This window comes from Apodemus sylvaticus, chromosome 7, assembly GCF_947179515.1.
Source record: "Apodemus sylvaticus chromosome 7, mApoSyl1.1, whole genome shotgun sequence".
NCBI classification, from domain to species: domain Eukaryota; kingdom Metazoa; phylum Chordata; class Mammalia; order Rodentia; family Muridae; genus Apodemus; species Apodemus sylvaticus.
Window position 1 is genome coordinate 27,162,985 of NC_067478.1, and position 25,048 is coordinate 27,188,032.

At 46.7% G+C, this 25,048-nt stretch overlaps 1 protein-coding gene across 8 annotated transcripts in view; it reads left to right on the forward strand.

Annotated features, from left to right (window-relative positions):
- Zbtb38 (zinc finger and BTB domain containing 38) overlaps window positions 1-25,048 on the forward strand; it is a 65,980-nt gene that overhangs the window by 29,445 nt on the left and 11,487 nt on the right. For 4 of the 8 annotated variants that reach the window (XM_052187592.1, XM_052187593.1, XM_052187595.1 and 1 more), the window contains one exon: window positions 4,595-4,698. Coding sequence is in view for 1 of the 8 variants with exons in the window: in XM_052187587.1 (XP_052043547.1) it covers window positions 22,748-22,783 (36 nt within the window). In the remaining 7 variants the exon portion in view is untranslated. Of the gene's footprint in view, window positions 1-3,174; window positions 3,241-3,356; window positions 3,709-4,594; window positions 4,699-22,617; window positions 22,784-25,048 lie in introns of those variants that run through there. The other 4 variants (XM_052187591.1, XM_052187589.1, XM_052187590.1 and 1 more) reach the window with 4 other exon arrangements.

The window sequence follows — 25,048 nt, forward strand, 5'->3', positions numbered from 1 at the left end:
GTATTACTTTTTCTTAGAAAGCTAAGATATGCATACAGTGAAATAGCTAGAACCTTAATGTTTTACACCAACTATTTAAATCTTTTATCTACATATAGGAAACATTTTACTACAATTTAATGTTTGTAGACACACTGTATATTTTGCTATCTGATATCACAGCACAAACATTTTATACCATTTGAAAATCCTTCACAAGCATTACCTTTTAAAACTCTACTATGAAACTCTTGAACATATGTAGAAGCAAAAAGGCTTTACACATGACCCCTTCCTTCAGGCCAGTTCCTTTGTTATTTCAAAGGAACTCCCACTCCCCTTTATCCTTCTGTTGTTGCTGTTTTCTGGACAGGGTCTTTCCACTATATAGCTCAGGCAGTCCTGTCCTGGAACTCACTCTGTAGACCTGCCTGGCTTCAAACTCACAGAAATTTGCCTGCCTCTGCCTCCAAAGTCCCAAAATTAAAGGCCTGCACCACTAAGCCGGGCGTTCATACCTCTTTTTTTTTTTTTTTTTTTTTTTAAATCTCTGACTCTTGGGCGGCGGTGGCGGCGGTGGTTCTCTAAAAGAGACAGATTCTAAGAGAAAAAAATTTTGTCTTAGAAAAGAAATGCTGAACTACATAGGGCTAAAAGAATAATGTCTGCAGCCTTTGAAGGTTCACGGGAGGGCAGGAGATAGGAGGAAGGAGGGAGAGAAGCAGGGAAAGGCCCTGTCATCATCCTTTTAGTTCTTCTGGAAGCTTGAAATATTTTTCTTTTCTTTTCTTTCTTTTTCTTTTCTTTTCTTTTCTTTTTTTTTTTTAAGGCTTTAACCTGTAGATTATTAAAATCATGCATAGCTGCAGGGCCAAACCCAAGTGCCAAATGCCATCACATCTCATAGGCAACATATGAATTTGCCCAATTAGGTTATTAAACAAACACAACTCCAAGTATGTCTCTCATATGACGCTAAATTTCATGCACTCCACGTATTGTACTTCCCCTTTCTCTTGGATCCTGGCTGCCTTGTGGAGGACGCCTTGTGTGGGCTCAAAAAGGCAGCGTTTTAGTCTTTTTTGCTGCTGTATTGGGCACCTGTACAGAAAAGGGAATGGTCTGTGTCAAACTGCCCCACGATCTTAATCAGAAAGCGCATGCAGGATAACAGAAACTCTGTGGGAATTTAACAGAATAGGAAAGAAAGAAAAGACAGCTTCCCGGGCAAGGCCTAGGAGCTGTGGGTAAACAGGCAGGAGTCAAGGAGACGTAAAGTCTTAGATTCTCCTTTTTTTCTGTTTTAAATGCATTAAAATGGAAATTATTGCAAAGAAAACACTGTTGGTATTCATGTAGTTATTTCTGAAAAGAAAATTGTAAAGGAAACCTTTACAGAAAAGAGCATACTTATGATAAGATGGGATGTTTCTGGAAATTTCCAGATAGTTCCCTCATACTCAGAAGGACGATTGAGTCTGGTTATGAGGAAGGATGGAAATTTTTGAAGGACTGGCTTATTACGTAAGTTTCAGGCTATCGCTGTGATAGGTTAGTTCTTAAAACAATGTGAGGAAATATGCTTGCTTCTGGAGAAATATTTGGCTCCAATAAGAAAAAAAAAATGCAACTTGTTTGTGAATGGTCTGCTAGAGGTAAGGGACCATTCACATGCTAAGGCTCTAAAGCCAGAGCCCGATTTCACTCGTCACACGCTGTTGACAGGATCTGATCAAGACACGTCCCGGAACACCCTGGAGTCAGACTTAGGTCATAGGTCCCAAGGGACCCTAGCAGATCAGCCATGGAAAACCACTAGAAACACCAGAAGCCCTAACTCAGAGAAGTTAACCTTCAATACTCACACCTGCTTGAAATGAGCGAGCATTCAAAATGCCAGGCGCTACTACAAATGTTTCACATGTATTATTTAATTCAATTTAAAAACCACCTAGGAGGTAGACATTAATACTAAAACATATTTCGTATTAGATACCAAGGCTGAAGGTCAGAGAAGTGGCCTTATATAGCAACAAACCTAGGCGTCAGCACAAGCCGCTGAACCCAAAAGGCTGCTCAGCCTTGCTGCCCCTCCCACCTGTCCCAGGGAAGCAGCAACAGCAATGCGGCCTACGGACTAACCAATCTGTGTGCACCAGTCGTTTTCAGAGTTTCTAAAAGCCTCAATGGAAACATACAAACACGCAATCAGACCATGAGTGTCTTCAGGGTTGTTTGTTAAGGCTGGTATCTACCATTGCCAACAAGTTAGCTCAGGTTTTGTGGAAGTTCTCATTGGCAGTTAAGCAGACAAAAACATTCAAGCTCCTTTTTTTTTAAGGGGAAGATGAATCATTACTTAATAAATGCAGTTCAGTGGAGTTAATCTGTGAACACTGGCCTATGGAGCGAGAGAATGAGAGGGTGTTTGGCATTGAGAAGTCGGGCAGTGCTCGTTACAAGTGTATGCACGTTGCCGGCCCAACCCGTCAGCCTTCACAACTCTGCATTTTTAAATGACACCATTCTTCCTGCATCCTTTAAGGGGCTTTGCATATAGTATTAAAATCTGCTCAACTCACCAAAACGATCATATTCTTAATGCTTGGTCAGGAACTGGGGTGCATAAATGTCAAACACTGTATTCCAGGTTTCACCTGGAAGCGAGTCTTTTTCCAAAGGACAAAAAAATAAAAATAAAAATAAAAAATTGAAGACTCAATGCTGGATGGTTCAAAACAAACACCTGCACTTAGGTGTGCATGAGGCAGTAGGTGCCACACTGCGAATCTGGGTAGGAAGGATGCCAGCGGGCAGTCTGTGGCTTTTATTTCATTGCATGAGACAGTTCTTATACCATGGTGGGAAATAATCCAGGCGTCCCCTGTCAGCCACGGGAAAGCACAGGTGACACCCTGTTCTCAGAATTTGGTGCGGGTTGAAACTGCAAAGGGCTCCGGTGCGCGAGGCCTTTGCCGGGTGCCCAGGGCCTGCTCTATGGCCGCGCAGCCCTGTGCGAGCCTGGCTCTGCGGCGGTGGCGCCTGGGGTGCTGGAGCCTGGGAGTCCGCAGCGCCCCTGAGGCCTGCGCGTCGGTGTCCGAGGTCGAGCGGCCGTCGGGCCTGCACTGCACCAGGGGCGGACCGGGGCGTCCCGGGCCCAGCCGCCGGCGTCCATTTTCTGGGCGGCGCTGCGGCCGGACTCGCAGGTCCGGAAGCGCCGTGGACCCCGCGGGAAGCGCGCGGGCGGCGGAGCGGAGCCCCGTAAGTGCGCCGGGGCCGGCGCATCTCCGGGGCGTGGGAGTGGGGAGGAGGGAGCCGGTGGGCAGCGCTCGCGCCGGGCTGCGGCGGACGCGGAGCAGAGCAGCGTCCGCAGGTGCCCGCGTCCCGCCCCACCAGGCTCGGCTGCAGGGGGGCAGCGGGCAGTGACGTTGCGCACCTGGGGCTCGGGACTGTCGCACCTCCCCTCCCCTGAAGCGCAAACCCGGGCTGCTTCCTGACCCTACCGGATCGCGATGAGATCCTAGTGCGACACCAAACCCCTGGAATTGAACCGGACGCTCAAAGGCAGGGCCCTGCCTCCCAGGGGGTTGCAGCCTCGGCCTCCTGCTCCTACTGCAGCCGGACAATTCAACAGTCAGCCTTTAGACACTTCTTTGCAGGTTAGCTGATAAATAGGCTGAGATCTTAATCTGTCTGCGCTTCCACTTTATAACTCCTGCTTTGCGGTGGGTAAGTGCCTGATTCCCGTTCTGGATGTTGGGCCCGATTGAAAAACCCTGCAATGATCTGTTCTAAATGATAAACGTTTATGTAGCATATGCATATTTGAAAGGTTAAAGGCCATTCTCCTAATTAGGAAGCTCAAGTGCTTGCTCTGGTTCGCGAGGCTGGAAAGAATAGTTTTGTTGTGGTTTCAGAGAAACTTATAGTGTCTTACTGTAGCTAAGATCAAAGAGTAGAGTTTGTGTTTTGTGACAGAGTCTGGCAAAGGAGCCTAGAACGGTTGATATGCTAGCAGCATAGGCTGGTTTCGAACTTGGAGCTTCAAGCGGTCCGCTGACTGCTAGGATCATAGGCCTTCTACCAGTGTTTTTCCAAAACCAAACACGCATTAGTAAAATTCCTTTGATGGGTCATTGCTGAAAAAAATTTTAAAGGTTAGAATATATAGCATGAGAAGACTAGAAAAGGTAACCATTGCACACAATACAGATAAGCATAGTTTAATGACGCCTTTGGCTTATATAACGTAATTTGTAATAAAGTGGGTCACTGTCAAAAAAGCCTTTAAGGCTCCAATTTAGTGCTCTGTGGTGCGGGTTTTGCAGTCAAATCAATCTGGGTTTGTGCTGAAGTTAACCTGGGTTTGAGTCCTGACACTCATCCAGTGTGACCTCCAGCAACAGGTTCACAGCAGTGTTTGCAGCTGTAAAATAGGGAACCGCTCCCTACAGCTGAGGGGAGATACGGAGATTTACCCATCCACCAAGCGCACTTGGCGCAGTTCCTGATGTACCCAAGGCACCTTACGTATACTAACGGCCATGACTTTTGCTGCCGAAATCCTGAATCCTAGATACTAGTCCTGAATCGCTGCACTTTCATCTTTCCTTAGATCTTGCTGTGGAAGATATGGAGGGCTCAGAACCAAGGATTTCCAAGTGATTGCTGCCAAAGCACAGACGCTAACTCCGTTAAGGCTGGCGTGTTCTAACTGAGGTAACTGGGGTCTATGTCTTTCCTTAGTCTGCGTGAAATAAGAAATGGCCGCTCCTGAAAGACTCCTCAAGGTGTCTGAGTCATGAGCTTGACTTGCCAGGTTTGTGTGCTACAAAATTTCCACGACTCTCAAGCCTTCTGTTATTAAGGGCACATGGTGTGGCAGGCCTCTGCACTGAGGGAGAATTAGCAAACAGAGCTTCAAGGCAACAGGCTTCTCATGTTAGCTTTGCTGGTAGACGTGAAGAGAACTTTTGTGTGTGTCTTGAGAGATCTGTGGCTCCCTTGAGTTGTAAGGACCCTGAAACAAGATGGAAGCCCAGAGTGTCTGTCTGAGTCTTTGTTGTTACTCACAGTGGGTTGAGGTCAGGGCAGACATGCCGCCAGCCTCTCCACGTGCTGTAGAGTGAGCAAGCATGAGGAGACATGTGTGATTCGAACATAGATGTCTTGACAGCCCAGCACACAGAGTTCTACCTTATAGGCAGTTAGGAAGTCCTAGGCAGTGACAGAAACAGCTGCCATTTGTGAGATGACTGTGTGTCTTTATGTGTCAGGCAGTGTGTTAATAATTTACTCCTCTGGAGGCTGGAGAGGTGGCTCAGTGGTTAAGGGCACAGAGTGCTCTTCCAGAGGTTCTGAGTTCAATTCCCACCAACCACATGGTGGCTCACAACCATCCGTAATGGGATCCGATGGCCTCTTCTGGTGTGTCTGAAGTGTACAGTGTACTCATATACATAAAATAAATAAATCTTTAAAAAAGATAACAATTTACTCCTCCACGGTACTCCTAAGAGTCCCGGAAGAAGAGATTTGCAGGACTGAAATGTGCAAACCGAGGCTGGTCGTGGGAGGCTTTGCACTAGCTCTTCCTTCACTGGGTGCAGCCTTTCACGCTGCTTTGCTGGTGCCACAAAGCTCACAGTTAAATGTCTGTCCTCCAGAAGCAGTCTAAAACCTACCTGGAGTCGAAAGGGGCAGGGTTGGCGGGCAAGCCCTCAGTGATGGCTCTCTCCAGTCGCTGCTCCTGCAGCTACGCAGTGCCATCTGTCACAAGGACAGACCATCGTCACTGACAGTTCAAAGTTCCTGCTTTTCAGTTTGAATTTCAATTCTTGTCCACTTTTAACATGCGCTAAACAGATGCTTTCAGTTGATGCACAGTCATAAGGCCTCTGGATTTATTTATTATTTTATTGAACTCCAATATTCTTGGGGATTCAAAGAGAGTTTTACGCTTTTATGATTACATTGGTCATGTCCAGTCTTTTTTGCAAGGAATTACTTGTTCAGCTGTCAGCGATTTGCTGTTGGGGATCAATGTGAGGAAGCTGGAGATTGATTTACGTCATTTTCATTTTCAAAATGAAATCTAGCTTTAAAACTTTCCTTTTTCCGTTTCTGTCACTTGCAATGGAGGCCTTTTTAAATTTATGTATGTTACCCATGGGCGTGGGGGGGGGGGGGAGGAAGCAGTTTGACAAGAGAAGTTTTAGATTCAAAACAATCTCTTGGCTTTGTAGACCAGACAACGTTGGTCGTTCTAAAATAAAGCAGTTGAAGAAACACAAACACTTTTGTCTGATTTATGGGCTAGAACGACAAATGGCAGCCCCAGGAACTGCATTAAGTGCTAGAAATCAGATTACAGGACCTGACCACCACTTGTTACAACATAAGTCTCATACAAAAACACGGATCCACACACGGGCTTGTGAACTTTATGAAGTTCTATAAACGTTAGGCAGCAAATGTTTATCAAGTAGCCGCCATAATAAGGGTGACCCCACTAGAGGGCCTAGAGAATTCAACCAAGAAAACAATAAACATCGGACGCTTTCCCCTCAGACTGTCCACAGAGCTTGAAAACAACGAACAAGAAACACACACACACACACACCTACACACATGCTCCCCGCACCCTCCTATGTGTCTGTGTATGTGTGTGTGTGTGTGTGTGTGTGTGTGTCTCCAGGACGTAAATGCTAAAAGTAACCTGGTAATTGGAGGAGGCTTCTGCAATAGGCAGAGAAGGAGACAGAGAGAGCCCAGTGTAACCCATGAAAAGCACCAAGTCCAGCTGAGTTAGAACCAGTCTATACAGGCGTCCAGGGCAAAATAGAACTGGGGAATATCTGCTGCTGAACAATAATGGTCTTGAATGCCAACTAGGAAATTGGAATGTGTTAATCAATGGTGTCATTAAGGCTCTTTGAACCAGGAAATGTCATGGCTGTACCTGAGGAGCCTGTCCTTGTGCATAGCTTAGAGGAGGGAGGTTGGGAGGCTCGAAAGGAAATAAGGGAGAAGGCTACTGCAGGCCTCCAAGGAGAGGGGCGGGCTCAGATTAGATGGTGTCTGCCTGGGGTAGCAAGTGGGCCAATAGGAAGACATGGCAGTCAGCTGTCTCCCTGGAGAAGGAGTACCTGATGCTGGCATAGCATTCCCAGAGCCGTGGTACCATGGGAACCCTGAGAAGGAGGTGAAGGAGTTGTATCCTAGGGGCACTGAAGCTGCCACATTTCATCTGAACCCTGTAGGAAGGGAAAGGCCAGATGGGGCGCTATTGGTATACAGGGAAAGATGAAGATGCTTCCCACTGGAATGCGGTTGAGTATTGAGCCCTTTAAGAAATGACCTGGGGAGCCAGAAAGAACCCTGTGAGGAGAGCAGAAAGCCTCAGAGGACAGAAAGCCTCTGGAACAAACCTTTCCTTGGGCCCTGGGTAGGAGAGATGGGCCTAAGAACAGGAGACTAACAAGCAGTGCATTATGGGTTTGTGGGCATTTTCCTTGGTAAGGTAATGTGATACGCACAATGACTATTAAGTGGCTTCGTTTGCATAAGTTTCTAGCTTGCACAAATTGAGAATAAAGCTTGCACAAATCGCTGACCTTAGCATGCTCCCAAACACACTTCTCAATACTAAAATTCAGACTGCAAAATGTGGTTTTGGTAGTGGTGTTAGCACTGTATCAGTGTTAGCAGACAGATCAGAGACTCTTAAAAGAACAAATGAAAAAAAAAACCTTTCTAAAAAGTTTGTAAAAGTAACTTAATTTCTGCCTTTGAGCTTGTATCTGTTAATTGCCTATTTTTCTGAGCTTCATACACTGGAATGAGGATGCTGGAGTCAGATAAACCAAGTCTCTCGAACCAGCTGGGCCATCTTCCAGGCTTGTGACACAAGCAAAGTCCTGGTGAGCTGAGTTTTTCCATCCTACACTTCTATTGGTCTATTTTCAAACTTTGAGTGATAATTTTATCAGCAGCTATAGCACGGCAGGCATCTGACGAATGGTGATGCCCTTCCCCTCTCGCCCTTGTGACATATGTGCACATTTATGCTGAGCTGAAGCTGCACTGGAGGCCTTCTCTCCCAACTCCATTTTCGTGTATCTATTCCAGCCGTCACGCTGTTCTATCCTGTGTGTGTTGAGTGACCAGGAGTTTAGAGTATGGATCAAGGCTTTCCCAGGGCAGTCTTAAGAGATGGCCGTAGTGGTTAAAAGCCCTTGCTGTTCTTACAGAGGACTTGTTCCCAGCACCTATATGGCAGCTCACAGTAGGCGGTGCCTCCATTTCCATTTCTAAGGGCTCCGGTGCCTTCCCTGCCCTACACACACACACACACACACACACACACACACACACACACGGCACCACCCACCTTCCATTGCTCCCCGCAGTGTAACCACAACAGCCTTCCCAGCCGTGTGTGTTTGTGAGACTCCAGAACCCTTTCATTAGCTCTAGCAGGATTGTGATTGGTTCCTGAATGTAAATGAGGATTTCTTTTTTACAAATACTCCGAGATTCCTGCTTAAATATCCATCTTCTTGTCTTGTGGTCTCTGACACAACTCAAATAGCCATTTTCTCCACTGCCTCCGCGCTGAGTCACACCTCTGCGTGATGGAAGTGTCACTGTCACACCCTCTGCGTGCTTGCTGAATCACATCTCCCCTAAGTGTCCCCCTTCCTCTGGCAGAATTGGCTTTCACCTTTGCTTTCATGGGAAGTGACTGGAGAAGGATCGCTCTGCTAACCTGGGTGACTGAGCGGAGTTGTTCCAGGGCTGGGACTTAGCGTCCTGCTGTCCTTGGGGCCTGTGCTAACTGGTGAAGAAAACAACCCTGACCTTCAGTTTTTTTCCTACCAAGGTCCAGTGCTTATGCAGTGTCTTTAGCTCCCTTCACCATGGGTTGACTTTTTACACAGATGTACTGTCCACCACCTGGAAGGACACACCCTTTCCTATAGAAATAGACTACTGAGTGAACTCTTACTCTGCTTTGGTGTCTATTTAATTTCGTCTTTTTTGGTTTTTTGTTTGTTTGATTGTTTTTACATTTTACCAGGCAACCAATTAAAAGACTTTTTGTTTGTTTAAGACTTTTTTCTGTTTATTAACTTCTGGCAAAATGCTTTGCACTTCTCTTCAAGAAATACCTGCCAATGTAGTTTTCTTCTTTTATAAATAAGAGTTTTCCTTTTAATGCTAACAACCAACCATCTTGCGTTAAAAGTAATGTGTTTTTCCCTACGAGGCTCCCTTGCTTGGGAGATAGTAAAAGCTCTGGTGATTACTTACCAGGGTATTTAGCAAACAAATCCAGTATTGGTAGGAAAAGACGGTTCTCTGTCTGGAGGGAGAGTGTCCCCAGAAGGCACCGTGACTGTAGTGTACAGGCCCAACCTGGTGGCCATTTTCTGCACTGAGTACACAGTGAGGCTCCGCCCACTGTGCAGCCCCGTGAGCGTGTTTTCTAAAACGAAAGCACAGGCAGAGACTGGAGTATTCAAGTAACATAACCTGTATTTAGGTTATTTTTAGATCAGTATACTTAAAGCACAGTTGTTCTAAACAGCGTACGTATTGAGGGCTTTTGTCTGTGACGGCTTGGGGTTTGTGTGGGGAGTTTTACTTTTTACCATGTAGATAAATTCTCTCTTAAACATGTGAACAGTGGAACTATTTAAATACCCAAATAGTGCCAGAAACACTCATTTTGAGTTTTGTTGTTGTAGAGAGATTAGCCCTACCTCTCAGTGTAGCCCAGGCTAAGCCTCCCACTCATGCTCTTCCCACCTCAGCCTCCCCAGAGCTGGAGTGACCCGTTTTCAACATCACCCCTGGTGCATTCTGCTTTAATGAAAATAATTCCAGGGTGGGGTTGGCAAAAGCCACCCCAAAATGTAGTTCTTCATATTCTATTCCACTCCCAGCCATTTTCCCTTCTTGTTTTTCCTCAGTCTAGACTATTATGCATCCATCGTACGCTGGTCAGAGTTTCTGTAGCCTCTCCATAGTCAAAAACCCATGCACGTGTCAGACCTTCTGGCGTGCTTGTTCAACAACTCTGCAGATTACCCAGGGTTCCAAGCTCTAGAGGAACTCAGAGGCCTCAGAGGCCTATACCACCATACATACCTGCCTCTCTCAGGGATCATGCTGCTAACGTGGCTTCATCGAAGCATGGAGGGACTGTGGGAAATGTGGGAGACGGAAATGTGTGTATAGGGAAAGGATGACCATCGAGGGCTCGGTCCCAAACCGATGATTCTGTACCTTGACAGCCTGTGTCTGGAACTCCGTGGGAAACCATCACAAATGTGAGGTTGTCGGCTGAAGGCAGAGAGAGGAGGTAAGAACAGAGTCATGCAAAAGCCCCGGAGTTGTCTCCCAGGAATTCCTACTGCATAGTGACCACTCAGACTGTTCTCCAGACCAGTGGGGTCAGCTCTGTGTCTCCATGGCTCCTCTAGAGAAGAAACTGGCCTCCTAAGGTCGGCTTCTTCTGTGCAGAGGAGCAGGTTTGATTTGTGTCTCGGAAAATGTGTTTTTGTGTGCTGTCCCATTGTCTTGAAGCTCTGGCTGCCAGGTTCTGCTCTTGCTGTCATTTTGTCCTTGTCATGGTAGGGAGGGCACAGCGATGCAGTGGGATGATGTCACCTCAGAGTCCTCTAACACAGTTAGAGCTAAATAAAGTCCGGTGTTGTTACTCAGCCATTACCGTTCCCCAGTACACCACCTGCTCAAGGAGGATACGGGAGGATGGGTGGGTCTGATGGTTTGATCAGCCCTTGGAGCGAGAGGAGACCCCATCCTGAAAACGCACAGACTGAAGGGAGAGTTTGCACTCTGCCTCCCAGGATTCGTGTGGTACAGGTTTTCCATAGGGACAGACTGGAGGGAGCTGGAGACACCCAGAGTGTCACCCAGGTGCATCGAGTGCGACGGCTTCATGGAAACCTTGGGTGTGGACATGTCACCCTTTAGATTTTATGACAGTGAGTCACTGGGCAGATGAAATTTTAGAAACAGAATAAAATCTGTAATGACATTTTGGAATTCTGATTTCTTTAAGAAAATATAAATATTATAAGAATGTGCTTCTGTTTTAATCCCAGGTGTGGGGCTGTGGCAGCTGACCATGATTTGCCACGTGCCTTAGCAGGGGCATGGCTTCGCCAGCTGCAGATAGTTTCTGCGACTGTGCGATGTTCGGAATTATGGGGACTTTTCAGAGGGTGTATAAATGCGAGGGCCCCAAGAAGCAAAGTACATTGGTCATTTAGTTAGTAGCCATACTCAAAGAAGAAACAAAAGGGAAGACATTAGCTTCAGGGATCTTTTGCCTTTCTGTCCTTGTTTCTCTCCTATCAGGTGAAACCAGGGGAGGGGAAGCGTGGGAAAAGAAGAAAAAGCTGTGGGACCAGCTACAAGAAGTGAAGTAACTTAAATTTTATAGATTAAGGTCTAAAACTCAAGTACATAGAAGTTCAGGGAGCTAATATGAACATTAAACATGGGCTAATAATGAGAGGATAAGAAGTACTTTAAATGCTGCAAGCCTTTTGTTTATTCTTAAGCTTTCGTTTGCTTCTCAAGTATATGAATGTGAATGGGTAGGTGTGTGTGAGTGTAGGTCCCCCCTTATATTAGAAGAGTCTAATTCTCTGGAGCTGCACTTATAAGTGGTTGTAAGCCACCAGACATGGCGCTAGGAACCAAACTTGCGTCCTCTGCAAGAGCAGTACCTACTCTTAACCACTGAGCCATTTCTCCAGCCCCAAGACTTTTGAAAATTACGGTGGAAACTTAGACGGTACACAGGCTGCCGTCAGTCGTGAATTATACTGTATACTGTCTGAGTTCGCCCATCAGGTTCACCACAGTGGCAGCCTGTAGAGTCTTTTCCTATAGAGCACTGGCTTGAAGTTGTCCTGGGTCCAACCCAAGGAAAGGCAATGACCACTGACCTCTCCTTCTCTATGTCACTGCGTAAAAATCACCCATTTCATATGTAACTATGCCCATTTCATGTGAGCAAAATTCTTTCGGTAAGGTCTGTAACAGAAAGCAACATATGGTTGTGCTATCTGGAGAGGCATCAGCTACATGCTGCAACCTTTGTTAGGCTGCCCAGTACTGGGTGAAACAGGAGGGACCCATCAGAGGAAGTCCCTCCTTATCTGGGCCGTTACTCCCAAGACAGCAGGATGGAGCCAAGCATCAGGTGATAGGTACCACCACAGAAGGACAGCCGACACCCTCCCAACAGATGTGATTTAAGGTGTTGACATAGCGAGGATGTTCACTCAGCTGTCAAGTGGCAGTTTCCTGGGTTGTCCTGGAGTTGTCAGAATTATCCTCTCCCTTTCTCGTAACACTTTATTGACCATCCATTGCCTTGGAGTATGAAACGCTTTCCCTTTCTTAGCATCTTTTAGCAACTCCTTGCTCTTGGCGTTGAGTCATGGTGTGTGTGCGGCACTCAGCACAGGGCCTCGCAAGCAGAAATCGCTCAGCAGATGCTCGCTCTTCCTATCGCTGTCTCTCGCCCTCTCCATCTCAGCTCCTACCCCTTCGGCAGAGGCAGGCACCTTAGCGTCTGTAGATCCCGCTTGACCCACTCATTAGCCGTGACTGAAGATGGCGCGCACACGTGCGGCAGTGCTGTGGGCTCCGTTCTTTCCCTCACTGTCTTTTATTATGGCTGTCAGTCTTGTTTGGGAACTCTTGAGCATTAAGGCATGTTTCTGCCATTACATAAGTAAGGCTGTAGGGTTTGGTGTCGGGCGGGTCACTAGTAGGGAGCCCGGATGCAGTTGTTCCAGGGATTTGCTCCAAGGTGTGTTGCTGGATGAGAAGCCATCAGAGTGCCGCAGGGAAGTCCTGCTTGGCCCTCAGTGTGGTCCTGTGAGTTTGCAGCTTGCTGACTAGGACATGTTTTAAGGACGGTCTTCGAGGGTGTGGGTTGGATTCTGCTTAGAAACACAAGCTGGAGTTAACGATTCTCAGTAAGACTCAAATTCTGAAGACTGCTGAAATGGTTTCCAAGAAGAGAAATTTCTGTCTGAAGGGGCAGAACGCCTTTCTGAGTGTCTAGGAAGTAACAGGAACGATTAGAATGAAGGATTTTAATAGAGGGAGTGCATCACTATACAAATAAGGGGAGAGCTACTCCCTGGGAAGGTGTCTGGGACGTAGTAATTGGGGAGAAGGGACTCAGAGCTAACTCCAGTATTGGTGACAGCAGTATGGCCGCCTGATCCTAAAGAAACAACTAAGTTGGAAATAATCCCATTCTGCCATGGTGGTTTGTCCAGACTTCAACTACAAGGGTGGGGGAAGAACATGCCACTATATTTTAGGGAGGAAATCTGATCAAATTAATCCAATTTAGAAAATGAACTAAGTTTTCAGCCTCTCAAACAAGCGCTTCCCTCTGTTTAGAAGGCGGCATAGCCATTTTAACTCTATTAACTTGTGGGTGTTTCCCCCCTCCACTCACCCCCAGCCTGGAGTACTTTCAGGCGGCCTTTGCCCTGAGTCTTAGTCCAACGAGTCTCCAGTACCAGGGAGTGCTTGGGAAGGCCGCTGTGTATATGAATGGTCTCTGCAATGGATTCTCTGTCAGCTGCTGGGAACTCAGCTTGCAGCTTCTGCACCTGTGGCTTCTCCCATTCATCCGTAAGTTATGGCCGTGATGGTTTGACCTGGCGGAATGATGCCCCTCCCAAAGGAGATCCTACAACCCAGAACCTGCAAGTGGGATCTCATTTAGGAAAATGATCTCGTAGATTATCCTAATTATGGAACTAGAAATGAGATGGTCCTAGATGATCAGGCAGCCACACAGAAGAGAGACATACACATAAGGAAAACGAGAAAAGAGAGGTCTTGTAGTCACAAGCCAGAGCTAAAAGCAGCAAGGAAGGACTCCGCACATGGTCGGTGATCAGAGAGCACCTGGACCTGTAAGCGCCCTGCTGGGCTGCTGCCCTGTGTTGTAGGGAGTAAATCTGTGTCAGGTGTGTTGGCCTGTTACAGCACCCTTAGGAAACTAGTTTAATGCCCCAACCACCTTTGATCTGAAAACTCCTTGGCACTTGTTAAACTCAGATTTACCCCAGGCTCTTCAGTTCAGGGTCACAGCTAGAAACAAAGCATTTAATAAGGTTCCCTCCCTATTGGTGCTTCTGGTAGCTTGCCTGTTCCTCTCAGGGTCCTTTGGGCCTGTTGTTTTCATGCAGTTGGACAGCAATCCATGATCACATTTGCAGCCCCCACCCCACGTCAGTGCACTGTAGCCTCCCTCCGGCGACCAAGAGCCACCTGCCTTCCAAGGCTGCTTAGAGGGACCCAGGCTTCTTTATCCTGTTAATGGCTGGTCGACCTCCTTTAATGTCTCATGAGGAGATGCTCCCGCCCAGATGACTTTGAAGTCTTTCTCTTCTTTCCACTCTGTAGTTAAGGCCAAGAATACTGGGACTAGGGGAGAGGTCCAGGTCCTCATGACGGTGTCACTCCTGTCATTCTCTCCCTCTGCATCTCCCATCAGGCCCTGGGAAGCAGCCTATCTGTCTCTCCCCTGGATGCGTCACTCCATTTCCTGGCTCTGGGCTGCTTAGTTCTCTGCCTGGAGTTGACTGTTGTGTCCCCTCCTGCGTCCCCAGGATTCTGCTCCTTCCGTTTCCCCTGACTTTCCCGAAACTAAACTTCAGGCTCCCTCTTCCTCAGGCCGGGACACCAGATAGAGGAGTTTCTTCTAGCCCCTTTATGAAGTGGAAACTTCTGGTTTCTTTGGAAATTCAGTTGTGTCATATGATGTTTTTGTGGAAGCTGTCTTGTGAGAGGGCACATTGATGTTTTGCTGAAACAGACACGTGAGAGGGCACGTGTTTTGCTGGAGTAGACACTTGAGAGGGAGTGTGATGTTTGGAAGGAGGGCAAGCAGAATCCCACAGACAGCAAATGGCCACTCTTGCTTTGTGACACTGCAACGCTCCGCTGGTCTTTGTTGGTCATGCAACACTTCGCTGATCTTCACTCCATAGAGAGAACCAAAGAATTTCTCATGGTATTCCAGCTGATTCTGGTCTCTTCTATAGGCTCAGGCTGGCGGAGCCTTGCAGTTTTTGCTAGATTATGCCACCGCTACTGATTTGTGCTTGGTGTTTGCTATTGAGCTAGACTGCTGGTATCCTGGCAACAAAGGCTGAAATCTAAACAGGTCCACAACAGCCTTGTCCTAGTAACCATCTTTCTCTTACACCTTTGGTCGGTGGGCTAGAAAGGAGGTTAAAGCGGTCAAGAACCCTAAGTAAAATAGCTTTGATAGATCTAAGCCTAAATTATCTGTTCCATGAGACAGCACCTCCAGGAGGAGCAGAGTGAAGAAATGAAGGAGTCCAAAAGGCCAAGAGGAGGAAATAATTCTGTTTGAGTCAGTATTGCCTCAGACACTTGTTAGTAAAATTAAAAAATACGTAATTTTAGGGAATGTATTTAAAATGCATAACCAGTAATATGTCATACCATTGACGGAACATTTTCCTGCCAAGATCTATTTTTAGCATAATTACTATAATCGTCTTGGGCATTGCTGTCATCTTACAGAACATGTCAAACAAAATGCCGTGATCAGGTGATGAAGAAGCAAAGCAGAATAAGGAAATGGCCACCTGCTCTGAGGCATGGGATGACATACACACTGGCCAGCAGAAACCGAAACGTCCAGAAATCAGACATGCCAGTCAGAAGGAGACGGCGGTCCAATGTTTACTAACACTGAGATCACACACACACACACACAAATATTTTTGAAAACAAGAGCCACACAACCAAGATTAGAATCCCATCCTTGCTATATAGCTATGTGGTGCTAGGACTCCGGCCTAACTCTCCTGAACCTCAGCGTCTCTTTTCGGAGTGGAAATATCACTCCACAGCTGCACGGACATTGTGTGAAGGAAAGTGAGTTTGGTGTGGGTGAGAGTGTTTGTAAGTGGATACAGCGGGTGCTCTTGCCTTTGCTCTGGGTTTGAATCCACAAAACTGCCTTTGGAAGGAGTCCGGATGGGGAAGGAGGTATTCTGCCTGGGAAGCAGATAAGGGAGCTGAAACTATCACAGGCTGTCTGGATTCCATAGCTAGGCAGAGCGCAAGGATGCTGGGACCCCAAGATGCTGGGATCGGGTTTGAGAGAAGGAGGTAAAAGGAAATGAATCCCGCACTTGTTGAGACAGTGAGTGCAGAGCACGTTGTGCGTTGTGGTTTTGCACTCAGTCTGCTAAACAAAGCAGCCCAAGCCACGGGTCACCAGCTCCAGGAACCGTGAGACCCTGTTCTCTCCTTCTGAGGTTGGTCCTGCAGCTCTGAAGCTTTCTGGATCTGAAGTCAAGAACTCACTTAGCTCACGCTCTTCATGTCTTGATTCCTGCGCTGGGGTCCAGAGTCGCACACTGTCCCTGTATTTTCACCCACCCACCCTCCTTCGAAAGGAGACTGAGGCTTTATCATTCCTATTTTGAAAGATGGAAAAATGTGTCTTAAGGAGTCACAGATGCACAGCACTGACTTGCAGAGATGATTTGGGTTGCATGCAAGAACATTTCCCTTCATGCCTGTTGGCACCATCCAGGAAGCAGTGTAGCGCATCTAAGCAGTCCGTCGCTGTCTTTTAAGATACGGTTAGTGCTTTCAACATGTCAGCAGGTGGAGGGGGAACAGACCAAACGAACACATCCAAACAGGGTAAGAGTAAACAGGAAATTTTGAGTTTTGACTAAATATTAGTCCTGGATGTTTGGAAATTGGAGATGGCAGAAAGCAAAGAAAGAAGCCTCTGTGCTTTCCTCAAAAACACATAATCGAAATATAGCAGACACCGCTGCTTGCAGTTCCTGACTGCTCCCGCTGCATGCTTAGCTCCTGTCTGATCCAGCACTCCGGAAGCAGCCTGAGCTCCCTTTCACAGGCTGAAGCAGGCTTAGTGACATAAGGCAGTTTCCAAGGTCAGAGGGTACAAAGGTCAGAGGGTACAGTCCTGCACAGCGGTTTATGGCGCCTGGTGCCCGAAGGCCTGTGAACCAGAACTCTGGAGACCTGTTTCCCTCGGCCCCTCTGTAACATTCTCTTTACAAAGGAATGGCTGAAGGAACTAGATTCCAGTCAGGAAAGGAAAGACTTCAAAAGGCCGTGGTGGGACAGGAGCCACACTTGAGGATCCCTTGGGGTGAAGTGGGACCGGGGCTGCAGTTGGGGGTCCCTTGGGGTAAAGGCTTCTCTGGATGAAGGTTCCACACAGAATGGGACAGCCTCGGAACCAGCTCTGGAATCTGTGGCAGCTGAAGAAGGAGCTCCTGTGTGGGCTTCTCCTGTGCCTTTGAGTGTCCAAGTAAAACTGTTCTGTCTTGTTAAAGCAATTTTTTTTCAAATTTACCCTTCTTGTTTTGAGAGACCTTTTGGTGGGAGTGGACTTGCCAGCTGGTAAGGAGTCTAGAGTGTTTCTTTAGGTATGTTACATCATCTTGTAGGTGTTGCCCTATGAACCGGAAGTGGGCTTTGGTCATCATCTGCAAACCAACCCAAGTCACAGCCCTGACAAAGCGTGCACCAGGGAAGAGCTTTGCCTGAGGAATTACAGAACTATATTAGTGGCCTTGTCATACAGCAAGTAAGTTAGCAGAACTAGAGCAGAGCCCAGGTGCTACAGACGGCAGGGGCCAACTTAGCCTTCAGGGGAGAAATATAATCACTTCAGAGAAAGGCTGGTCCAGCCCAGCAGGAAGACTTGGAATTACTGCTCAACCCCAACACTTGTCGATGGTTTTGATCAGACAATTTGATGGCAGTTTGAAGCATAATCTACAACAAAGTGCAGAACTGTGCTAAACCTCAAACTGAAGCTAAATTTTTTTAACTGGGCAAACTGCAAGCTACTAAATCTAATAATTCTTAAACTAATATATAAACTATATTAATATATAGTACATATTTAAGTATTAATAGAGTAATATATACTATATATACAGAATATAATATATATACTATAGATATACTGTATACAATATACATACTATATATATTGTAATCTAAATTGCAACCAAATGGCTAAGGTCTTAGGTTCCTAGATTTAAGCAAGAACTAGCTAGGATGTCCCAGGACTGCACTCTTAAAAATCCCTCCTGCGTGAAGACAGAGAAGCAGAGATGGTCTGTGGAGACTATAAAAGTAGGTAGTTAAGGTAATGAGACGCAGTGTGGGGGAAAGGGAGAGACTGCTTTTATCTGAAATAAGTCTAGAAGCCCAAAACATATCGGTATAATGAGTGTTTATTCTTAAATCCTTAGCCAGGTTTGCATGAGCCTCTCATGGAAGAGGGGGAATGCATGTCACAGAAATGCGCTGGTCATGTAAGCGGTTGTGTCATTTGGCCTCCTTCCTACCAGCTAACGAGTAGTTACCTTAAAAGGCTCTTGTTAAGCTGCTAATGCCCGTTTGCATCAGCCTAGAAGAAACATGAGCAACCCCCATGTTCTGCTACCAGTGCCGTTTGGCCACCGGAGAAGCTGCAGTACCAAGAGTTTGAAGTCATGGCAAATCCCAGATGACCTTACACCAAGGTCAGAGTCCCACAGTGCCAGCCTGCCTCATCCTAAATCCTCCTTCGGTACAGCCGTATCCTATGAGCGGACTCTTCTAGACTCTTCTAGGTTCTCTCTGTTGTCCTAGAGTAGTGACTTTCACCCCCAGCTGGTCTCCTCCTGCAGGATCTCTCTCCACCTCACAATCCTCCACTTCACTGGCCTGTAATGAAAGGGTCAGTCTGCACTCTTGTTCTTGTTAGGAGAAGCACCAAAGCTCACCTTCCTTCAGGCCAGCAAATCTGGGCTATGTGGCTGTTTTAGGGGCTGTGGGGTGAACACTGACTGATTACATACCAGGCTATACCTGGAAAATGCCTATGGTACAGCTGCTGTAAACACCTGGACTACTTAGGGGGCTCCTCAGCCCAAGACCCATCATCATCAAGACCCGTTGTCTGGCAATGCCCGGATTGTCCTGAAGACTGCTGTGAGGGTAACCCTGGCCCTTATCCTCCACCGCCCCACTTGGGGGCCCCTAAAGCAGATTCCTCAGCAGTTTTCATCCTGACCCTGCCGGGCTGTCACGACGCCCTTCTGCGTAAAGCCGTAGGGGGTCCATCTCTGTAGGCTTCGTCAGCAGTGATCTTGTGTGATACATTTGCTGTTTGGACACAGCGCCCTTTTGTGTATAGAATAAGAACCTTCTAGCAGGCTGAGTACCATCCCCCTTCAGAAACCACATCCCTTGTTCTATGAGCAACTGCTATGGGCTCAGTTTCTCCATCTCTCCTATGAGCAAGACAATGATACAGCTTCTATATCTCAAGCCGTGTCTCAGCGCATTCGTTTAATCCTATCAGTGTATAGTAATCTTTTCATTTTATCTGGTAGAATCCCAGGATCATGGAAGGCATCCAATGAGTTAATATGCAGAATGCTTCACAACCTAAAATGTATTGAGAAAAATAATATTTGTTATTCAGAGTGGATTTGGGGACTGGAGAGTGGCACACACATCAGATGGTACTCAAACCCTTGTGATTCCAGTTCAGGAGACCCAACGCCCTCTGGACCTCACTGATACTGCATATATGTCTTGCACATAAACTCACGCTGGTACACACAAATGTATAAATAAAAGTAAGTAAATCTTAGCAAACAAAGTGGATTTGGAGAATTTATAAGATGAAAATTATAATTCACAACTATCTTTATGTAGTATTGATTTATAAACATATACCTATTTCTGGTAAAAAAAAATTAGTTTTTTGGTAAATATTTTCCAAGGGCCTTCACATGTCAGACCCTATTCCAGGTGCATAAGATTATGTCACTTAAAACTTGCTGCACTGTGGGGCTTAATTCTATCAAGCAGATGGGTGGTCAGTGGAAGCAGTGTGTGGTGTTGGACTGCGCCGTGTGTGGTGGAACCAGAAAGCCGCGGGGGCGGATGGAGATGACAGTGCAGGAGACCATTCGCATTTTCATTTTTGCTTGATTCTAAGACAAGGTCTCCTGTGTAGCCCAGGTTGGCCTCAAACCTATGTCGCCGTGTTACTTATATAACCAGGCTGCCTAAACTCCCGATCTCTCTCTTAGCATCTCCAGTGTTGAGATTGCAGGCATGTGCCTCCACACCACGCATTGCAGGTTGGATTTCTCATCAGGCTGAGGCAGCTTTGCTTCATACGCTTTTCTCTTCTCTCACTCCACAAAACCTGAGCGGCACACACAGCTCACTCCACTTCCTGGGAAGACAGTGAAGAGGAAGCAGTTCCCCCTTCATCTACAGTTTGACTTTCCACCGTTTCGGTTGTCTAAGGTCACTCTGATTATATGTAATGGAAAGGTCTAGAAGTGACTCATGAGCACGAAGCGACTTTTTTTATAGTCTGTTTCATTGTTAACTTTTAGTTACTGTAAATGTCTAACTGTGCCTGATCCGTAAGTCAAGCTTTATCGAAGATGTATAGGGAAACCGTATTCGTATGTGGTGAGGGTGGAACCCTGCAGGTAACTCGGGACCAGGATATGTGTGGTAACTGTAGGTTGAGAAAGTGGTGTGAAGGCAGCGGCAGCGAGGGTAGTGTTGACTTACAAACACATTTATTTTCTGGTACAAATTGTGTTGCTTTAGACAAAATGTCTCAAAGAAGCCATGTAAGGGAGGAAGGGTGTTCGAGGACGGCGTGAAGAGTTAACGTGCTCAGGATGCCTTGGATCAGGAAACAAAGTGGGGCTTGCCCCCCCCCCCCCGGCAGCCCCCCCTTCAGTGAGGCGCTGCCAGCTGAGGGCCCAGCGCCATACAGAGAGGGCCCATGGCAGACACGTCACGTCCAGGGCAGAGCAGAGGGGAGATGAGATAGGGCCGTATAGAAGACGCGCCTCGGGACTCAGAGCCTGAGGCATGAGAGGAGGCCATCCCTGGGCAGGGCAGGGCCTGAGAGAAGAAACATTAAAGTGCCAGGACCAGAAGAAGCTTGGCAGGTGGAGAAGCAAACAGAGCCTAAGTGTGGAGCAGGAAGGAACAAGTGAGGCAGGAGAGGGTGGGGTGCCCCATGGATAACTGGATAGCGCGGTGCCCTGCAGACGGCAGAGAAGCCTAGATTTTTCTCCCAGGATGGGGAAAGGCCTCTGAAGGCCTCCCGCGTGGCTTGGCCAGGTCTCTCTGTATTTGTACTCTAATCAAAGGTCAGCTGTGTGAGCAGCTCTCCCATAGTCAGTCGGCCACAGTCAGTTTAGTTCTCTAGCTGTTTGCTAGCATTTGATGAACCCCTACTATGTGCTACGTACTTCACTTACTAGGTTGTGTTGAACCCTGTGCTGAGTGATATACTTGCTGGGATTATGTGTGACAGTCACAGGACCCCTACTATACATTCAGTGATGCCCTTGATTGTGTGTGTGTGTGTGTGTGTGTGTGTGTGTGTGTGATTTCATCCCTTCTGCCAACTTTCAGGAAGAACCAGCATGAACTGTGATTTCATGTCTTGTGTTGAGTCCACAGGGAAGGTTGGGGACCAGTGGCAGTAGATTAAGAGCTAAGCAGCAGTTGGTAGTCTGTCCATTTTAGGATAACCTGTCCTTGCCACTAGTTAAATGTGCGTTCTTGTTCAGAAGCCAGAATATGCAACGGCTCTTCCCTGTGACCGTCCCAGGCGTGGCTTTCACGAGAGAAAAGAAGGGCTGTCCTCTGCTCAGCCCGCCCGCCCTTTAAGCTCACAGGAAAGCCGTATTTGCCCTTTAGAAACCAGCGATCTTAACAGACAGCTTGTCCCTGCAGTGAGACGTTTCAGAGAACAGGAATCTGTCCTAAGGAACAGTATTCAGATTGAAAGTGTTTTCAGCATTTGGGACTCTTGAGAGCTGGTGGAATTTGTTGAAATGAGGACACAGCACTCTGAGAGCTTAGGAGACGGGCTCTGAGCCTGTTTGCCAGGTTTCTCAAGCCAGCAGGTGTCTGGGCAGGCTTGATCCTGAGATGAACCCATGGTGGGCAGGCCATCCTAAACCCTGCTCCGTTTTAACGGGGGAGAAAGAACCCACGGACCTGTTCCCCTTTCATCTTTGCAAACAAGCAACGCAAAATGTTTAGCTGAGCCCCTTGCATCATTCTTGTCTGTGGTAGCACCCGTTCTTACAGTCTGTGCACGCAGCTACAGGTCTGGAGGCCCATTGTTTACCTACACACCATAATGGCTGAGGTTGCCTCAGCCAGCCACCCCTATGTGGAGTGCGTTCAGTAGCTCACGATGTCACTCTTGAGTTTCAGGTAAGAAAGCGAGCCTCCCTTGTCACACTCTGTGTTGTCTTGAATCTGGTAGCTTTCAGTGTGTGGCAGCCTGACATGCAGAGCTCATCCAGGTCCCTGCTAGTCCCCATTTTGAAGACAAAATCAAAGGGATGCCCCTCTTCCTAGACACAGCTTTGTGCTATAAAGGGCTTCTGTTTTGTAATCTGTTTTTGAGATCTGGTGCTTGTGTTTCTAACACCCCATCACGTGTGGTCTGACGTAGACCTCACCATGACTATGAGCAAATGCACTGCGAGGATGTGTGGGATGGCGGGGCAGCTCCCTACAGCAAACCGTCCTTTGTCAGGAAATTTCCAGAGGGCCTCGCAGCCCCACACAGTGGCTCCTTCTCCCATAGGCCTGCGCTAGTTGGATGTGGAATGTGGGCTTGACTTTCTCGGGATTCCAGGTCAGTATCCTCATATAGAGCATTCTTTTTTTAGTTAGGGTTGATTTCTAAGTTTCTTTTTATAGAACACGACTTGCAGTAGAGAGAGGAGAAAATTGTTTGTCGGTTCAACCCTATTATTTTATTTATGTCAGGAACTAAGCTGTGGCGTGCTGCTGGAGGCTCACTTGGCCTCTCATAGGAGGATTGAGGAAGCTGGGATCTAGACTGGCTCTGGGGAGCAGCCTCCCCCTGGAAAGAGCTGTTTCCTCCCCTCTGTCATGTCCTAGAGATTTACCGATAAAACGCAACAGACTTCAGGAGTCGGGGAGATGGCCTCAGGATAAAATGTTTATTTTGCAAGCTTGAGGACCTGAGTTTGTGTCCGCAACACTCAGGTAACACAGACCCTGTAACTGTAGTGCCTGGGGGACAAATGGGAATGTCGAGAACTCACTGTCTCTCTGACTGGTAGCCTTCATGTTCAGTGAGAGACCCTGGCTCTTAGAAACAAAACAAACAACAACAACAAAAAAAAAACAACCCAAGGTGGTCTCTTCATATGCACAGACAGGCACCCATAGACACGCGCATGTGCACACACGCACACACATACACACCAAATGCCAGATTTAAATAGCAAGCCCTGGTCAATCATATAGTTTATGTGGGAATTATAGTTCTAACCATCTTTACCTCTGTATATTTTGGTAGAATTGTTTTAACTGGTTAGAGGGAAGGAAGCGTTATCTAAGGTGGAAATGGGATGCATCATCACTAAGACGTGTTTCCCTGTTCCAAACTCAGTCTGAGAACAAAGGCCCAAGAGCAGCATCCTGCCTGTCTACCTGCACATCCCCACCTTAGCACGGAGAGGCCTGGGTCATAAATAAATGAGTGGATAGAGTCATGTGAGCAGGAAGATTGTTGTGACCAAAGTAGTTCTTGAAACTTAGAAAACAAGATGCAAGCAAATAGGAAATTGTATAGAGAAAGATGGTGGCCGTGCCAATCAAAGAATGGTTTTCACTGGGAACAGTCAGGAACAGCTCTGTGTGGTCCCCTCCCCCAACCTCCACCCCAGCTTCTTAGCCACACTCAAACCCAAGGAGAGCAGTCAAGGTGGACAACAGCTCCGCATCCATCTCCATCCCCTGGTCCCCACCCCCACCCCCCAGTCTGCCTGGCATAACCCGCTTTGCAGCTTACTTTCCGTCATTTTGTATTTGGTTCTTTTAGGCATACATGTGATTTTTTTTTCTTTAGTAAAATAATTTCCTGGAGGCAGAAATTATTTCAAAGTATTATAAATGTTGCCTTGAAGATTAGCTTAGTAACTTTAAAGTTTTTGTGTTAGGATATATTTATCCTCTCTTTATTTATGTGTATGAGTGTTTTATCTGCATGTTTGTCAGGGCACTGCTTGCATGACTAGTGCTCACAGAGGCCAGAAAAAGGTGCCAGATCCTCTGGACCTAGAGTTATAGATGGTTGTGTGCGGCTATTTATAGCCACGCGGAATCTGGATCGCCTTCTTCTCCCTCCATCTTCCTTCCTCCTCTTCTGTCTCCCAAACTCCTAGCTCTGCCTCCCTTTTCCCGTCCAATCACAGGCTTCTTGTTGTATTAATATTTAAATTAATCAGACAGGGAAAATTCTGCTACAGTTGTAAGCTGTCTTAGTCCCTAGACTTATTTATCATTGAAGATTCAAAGAGGCTTTGTTCATCTGAGGTCTGTCATTATTTACCATATTCAAAAATTCAAATGAGTATTTAAATACTCATGCAAAAGGACTATGGTCACCCTAATTAAACAATAAAGTAGCATTTCATTTAAAAAGACGATTGTGTAAAGAAAAAAAAACCAGTGAGGAGCGTGGTATTATATTTTGTCAGATATCTTCAATTTTAGCTTAATAGAAAGACAACTGGATTTCACATCTATCCCTGCATCCAGTTGTAATACAGCATGTTATGTTAGTTGAGGTATATAAAGAAATTCATCACCGGGCAGTAGTGGCACACACCTTTAATCCCAGCACTTGGGAGGCAGAGACAGGCCTGGTCTACAGAGTGAGTTCCAGGACAGCCGAGGCTACACAGAGAAACTCTGTCTCGAAAAACCAAAAAAAAAAAAAAAAAAAAAAAAAAAAAGAAAGAAAGAAAAGAAAAAAAAAGAAAAGAAAAGAAATTCATCTTTGCACAAATAAAAAGCTGCAAAAAAAAAAAAAAGCCATTCTGGTTAACTGTGGATATTCTTTAATATTACACTGAAATTTGGCATC